Genomic DNA, 5,760 nt, shown 5'->3' on the forward strand with positions numbered 1-5,760 from the left:
GAAGAAGCAACCCCTATATATTGTTTCTTTTATTTCATTTCATTTTGGCACCATGGCAGAGGCAAATATAGAGTTAATGTGCACATTAATACATTACTTTATTTCATTATGTTCCCCCTTCATTTGAGAAACACTATCCAATGATTTATTATGTTTGTGTTACACACACACCATTACTGAATTCATTCTAAAACCAAGAATAACCTATACAACAATAGGGAGCCCTGGCTCAAGGACGGACAAAACAAGGACACCGCACATGATTATTTTCCAATTACAGTATATTTATTTAAAGAGAGTAACTCAATTGTGATATCAGTTTAATCAGTAATGTGTGTAGTGTATGGGTGTGTGATGTGTCAGCAGGGCCGGACTGGGACCATAGGTCAGGCCGGGAATTATACACCCAGCCAGGCCACTACCAGTTTTGTTTGGGGGCGTTTTGCTGGATGTATCGTCAATATTTACAACGTTGCTGCCCTTAGTGATAGCCCATTAGCCCTTACACATCAGGTACTACACTCCTCTTCACTGTTGCACTTGAACTCAAAGCTTTACCCTGGTAAGATAACAAATGAAGCTGTGGTAATTTGTAGACATCACAAAATGTTAAACAGGAACATCGTTTTGGTTAAAAAAAATAAACAATCATTAACCTTTTTTAATTAAGTTGTGAAGTGAAAAGTGTGAGAGGGTGACTTTTACTTCTCTAGATTCAGTTCAAGATCACATCAGAAGGACCAAAAGCACACACTATGTGAGTCCGGCCATCAGAGTGGCCATTATTCTATATAAGAACATGCTGTGGCCTTTGGTGCTAGTTTGTTTCCATCACAGATGTGAGGTGAACATCTGTTTGCATGCTCTGTAACCTCGCCCTTCATATTAGTTGTTTGAAGGGGAGTGTACCAGGGACAATGGAAATAAATGGGACAGGTAAGATTAGCAATCATGAATCACCATATCAAACACTCCCTCCCCTGCATCAGTAAGACCTTGCTCCCTGCTATAAAGCGCTGGAACTCTCTCTCATCTTCCTCAGAGTTCCCGAAGAAGCAAATGGCTATGGCTAAAGAGTGGCTGCTATGGCTGTCAGTTATAGCTGCCTGGTACAGCGGTAAATATATTATATTCCATTAGGAAGCTTGACAATATAACAAAAGGGACTATTAACAGTTCAAATGTTTACCTGTGGGATGCAGTCTTGTTGTGTTTAAATGTAGATTGAGATTTGTTATGGAATATTTGACAAAATAAAACGTACTTCTTTCAACAGATGCAACGTCTGCTGTGGACCCGTTCTCCTCCAGGTCCCAGATTCCTGAGAGAATAACAGGTGAGCTTTTTGGTTGTTGGTTCATAACTGTAAACAGCTTCCTTATGGAGGCAACATGTGAGAATCATGCATGGACCTAATGACACATTTACAAATCGGCCTTTTGTGGCTTCATGTCCTGATCTCTCTGAAGGTGTAAGTCCCATCCACAATGGCCAGGTTTGCAGTACGTGGGGCAAATTCCACTACAAGACCTTTGATGGAGATGTTTTCCAGTTGCACTCCACCTGCAACTACGTCCTGACCTCTTCATGCAGGAGCTATTACAGCGACTTCAACATCCAGATAAGAAGGGGGGAAGATGGCGACCACCACACCATCAAAAACATCATCATGAAGCTGGAGGGCTCTGTAGTGGAGCTCTCTGTGGGCTCAGTGGTCATTAATGGCAAATCGTAAGTTAACCTTCAAAACACTAAGACCTTTCTGCTCTGCCTGCATAACACAGTGCTGCCGACACAATGGTGCATACATATATGAAATCTCATAACTTTAATAGAAATACACTGGGACTGTGGTTGTGACTTCATAAACAGTAACATGGTTGCCATGGTAACTTTAGTATGTTACTATTTAAGTCTATGTGTCGTATTCATATTAAAACTGTTGAATGAAGTGGTTAATGAGGTGAATTGTGTTGGGAAAAAATGTGGTTCGATGTTCAATGTTTTATGATTTTGATCTGCAAACAATCCCTGACAAAATGTCGGCAACTGTGAATGGATTTGGCTTGCTTACGAGAGGGTTGCTGGTCAAGAGTCCAAATGGACCAAGTAAGGGCACTGCCAAAGTGCCCTTGAGCAAAGCACCAGAACCCCACACTGCTCCCTGTATAGTAGCCGCCCACTGCTCCCAGGACTAGGACTGGTGTTGTGTACTTATGTAGGACGAGTAAATAAGGATATGATTAAAATCCTCTATTTCCATTTGCCTTTTTTGGATACTATTGAAAATCTCCCTTTGGCTCTAACCAGCATGAAATGATGTGACTTTTCTTTTTGCAGAGTCATCTTACCATATAGTCAAGCAGGTGTACTCATCGAGAGAAGTCCCACCTACATCAAAATCAAAGCAAAACTGGGATTATTTGCTATCTGGAATGAGGAAGACTCTTTTCTGGTAGGATTGTGTTAGCAGAGAAACATCTTTTATCGCCATTATTGTTGAATCACTTTTAAAGCTTTGAATTTAAGTGTGACAAGATGAGGCTGCACACTAAACAAATTATGTTTATAAGTTGTAATGGAATGCAACATTTCCATTTGTCAAGTAGAACCGCCATATTAATATTATTTAAAGCATCATATGTACTTTGATTTCTAAAAGTCGTGTTGATAATCAGAATGAGCATTGTATGGTGAATCATCTGCAGGTTCTAGCTGTCCCTTAATGCGATGGTTTTGTCCTCACAGGTGGAATTAGACCCAAAGTACAAGAACCAAACGTGTGGTCTTTGTGGAGACTTTAATGGAGTCTACAATGAGTTCTTTAGCCATGGTACACTTTAAGCCACATAAACAACTCCATCAGTGTAGGTTTGGCCAGAAAACTAAGATGTTTCTTTGATGTAACCCAGGTGTGAAAATATCCCCCGTGGACTTTGCTAACTTCTGGAAAATGAATGGTCCAACTGAAAGCTGCTCTGACTACACACTGGAATCAACACAAAGCTGCAACTACATGGTGAGCTCCACCCACTCTATGGAAACCAAAACATATTGTTTTACGTACGGGGAAATAGGTTCATTTGAGAATGAAAGGACTAATACCTCTTTTTTATTATTATTTTGTAATACCTTTTTATTTTATAGTTACTTTATTTGTCTTGTCGTGTGTGTGTGTGTGTGTGTGTGTGTGTGTGTGTGTGTGTGTGTGTGTGTGTGTGTGTGTGTGTGTGTGTGTGTGTGTGTGTGTGTGCGTGTGTGTGTGTGTGTGTGTGTGTGTGTGTGTGTGTGTGTGTGTGTGTGTGTGTGTGTGTGTGTGTGTGTGTGTGTGTGTGTGTGTGTGTGTGTGTGTGTGTGTGTGTGTGTCTGCAGAGACCTCTGTGTGAGCAGATCCTCACTGGCCCGGCGTTCAGCAGCTGTCACAGTGTGCTGGACGTGGCCTCCTTTACCTCTGCCTGTGTAGCTGACCTCTGCCACTGTGGTGCTGGCGGCAGTGAACAGCTGGACCCAGTCTGTCTGTGCAACACTGTGTCCGAGTTATCCAGGCAGTGCAGCCATGCTGGTGGACAACCCCAAAACTGGAGAACCAAAGAGCTCTGCTGTGAGTTTCCAATTAAGGGTTTTAAAAAGCAGATACACTACAGCGTATATGTTCAGTATCATGCGAATGTTTAATTCATTCAATTTTTATGTAGAACTAGAAAATTCAGAGAAATGTTGACTGTGTGACTGAAACTCGGGTGTGCGTCCCAATGCTAACATTACCCCTGCTGAGTAAGTACTAATAGCATAGTTGTATTGTTAAGGTACAACAAAGAATATCCATTCATTTTAGCTGACTATTTGAACTGTTTATCTATTACATTTTCTGAACATCTATTACATCGTTTCTGAACATCTTTAGATTACCACTGGATTTAGTTAACAACCGACAGGTGTGTTCAAAGATCAAAGCGTTTCCACGGCAACGCCCTGCCAGTGAACGAGAGACAACCTGTCAGAGAATGTATTGACAATATTGTGCTGCATTATTGCTTCTAAGTAAAAAAAATGTAACTCCAATCAGCTAAATATCCTACCCAGAGTATTTAGGATACCAGATGAACACCTGATGACTCTCGTGTTTGTTATATGTGTCTGTTTGATTAAATGAGCATATCGGTGCGGCCGTGACAAATTGATCTGACTACATTATGATCACCAAATTATGTATGAGTGAAAATTGTGGCCAGCCGAGCAATAGTTGGAAAAAAAACTCCTCTAGCCATGATGTCACCCACTCTAAGTCTTAACCAGCTCTCCCATACACACCCATTATAAAATGTGAAACAGTGTGACATTTTCACAAAATGTAAGCTGTGTGAGAACTGTACTAGCTATATAAAAATATCCAATTAGTCTAATAATTGGATATTAGGGTTAGGGTTAAACGGTTCTCGAGAACCGTTTAAATTGTATTTTTTGTCCTACGTTAAAGTAGGGGGAATCTGTATGGGGTCAAAGTGGGGTGTTTTTGAGCTCTGTTCAAATGGATTTCCCATTCATTCCTATGGGGCAAATGATCGCAGTTTTCTGCGATTTGCGTGAAAACGGCTAGGCGAATCTCTCATAAAAGACATAGCAACGTGATCCTGGTCATTCTCCACGTTTTGATGTGTTTTTTGTGTGTTTCGTGTCAACGCTGCCGGACGAGTAGCATGACAACATTTTTGGCGGCAGAAGGAGAATAAGATGAGATAAGTATGTTGAATACTATACTGTGTGGCTTCGCCAGTCACACAGAATTAGGACCTACTGTGAGTTCTTTGTGAGAGAATGGTGTCTGGCAGTCACTTTGGTGAGCGTGTCGTTAGAAGTCTCTGTGACTTACGGAGTTCCCTGATGGACAAAAAGCATTACTTGTTGCCAAAGTAAAGCTCACCACTGATCACTGTTAATCCTAGTTGGCCGTGCACTATATCTAAAAGAATCGTGCATTATTTTGCTCTAATATAATTGAGAGAGGAGATCATGAACCTGGATGTAACTCTGTGATTACTTTAGACCAGGGCTGGAGAACCTTTTTCCTATCAAGGGCCATTTCAATTTTTACAACATCTTTTTTTTCAAAGGATTTATCATCTATTTAAAAATAAGTGATAATACGTCTGAACAACTAAACCGACCACATACAACTTTCTTCCTTTATATCATTATTTTATTCTTATTTATGTTCATTTTCATTCAGGCTGACAATTTTGAAGCGTTGGGTGTAACAGCCTACTGTAACAAGTTATTGTAATTCTTCCTGAAAAAATGAAGCCTTGTCAGTGTTCAGAAAATACCACGATCATATCCTGGATTATTAGATTATGAATTCAAAAATTCAGGACATCAATAAATGTAGACGTTAATAACTAAATGAATCATTTAAAGGCATTCTGCGGGTAGAACAGGTCAGCTCAGCAGGACACAGAATAACTACAGAGAGCAGGGTTATTAATGTGCAGGTGTGTGTGGAACAGGAACACACTGCTGCTCTGGCAGAGATAACGGTTTGCCTTTTATTAGTAGCAGATCAGCGAACATGTCTGCAAACCCAAACTCCATCAAAACTCTCTGCAGCGACTGACAGCCAACCCAGCAGCGATCGGAAAGCTCCCTTGCTTCCTCTCTCTTCACGTGGTTTTGCGAAGAAAAGACGCAAGTGAGGGAAACATGGAATCAAATTAAGAGAAATTAGATGGACCTACAGACAGTCTTGTTTATTTGAAGTTTTTT

The 5,760-nt window shown here is 40.6% G+C and overlaps 1 protein-coding gene across 1 annotated transcript in view; it reads left to right on the forward strand.

Annotated features, from left to right (window-relative positions):
- The first annotated feature begins 1,402 nt into the window (after window positions 1-1,402).
- LOC117491111 (mucin-5AC-like) overlaps window positions 1,403-5,760 on the forward strand; it is a 22,656-nt gene continuing 18,298 nt past the window's right edge. Inside the window, exons 1-5 of the mRNA XM_034140960.1 lie at window positions 1,403-1,731; window positions 2,341-2,455; window positions 2,749-2,833; window positions 2,913-3,019; window positions 3,373-3,601. Coding sequence (XP_033996851.1) covers window positions 1,403-1,731; window positions 2,341-2,455; window positions 2,749-2,833; window positions 2,913-3,019; window positions 3,373-3,601 — 865 coding nt within the window. The remainder of the gene's footprint in view (window positions 1,732-2,340; window positions 2,456-2,748; window positions 2,834-2,912; window positions 3,020-3,372; window positions 3,602-5,760) is intronic.

The sequence above is a fragment of the Trematomus bernacchii genome, unplaced genomic scaffold (genome assembly GCF_902827165.1).
Source record: "Trematomus bernacchii unplaced genomic scaffold, fTreBer1.1, whole genome shotgun sequence".
Taxonomy (NCBI): domain Eukaryota; kingdom Metazoa; phylum Chordata; class Actinopteri; order Perciformes; family Nototheniidae; genus Trematomus; species Trematomus bernacchii.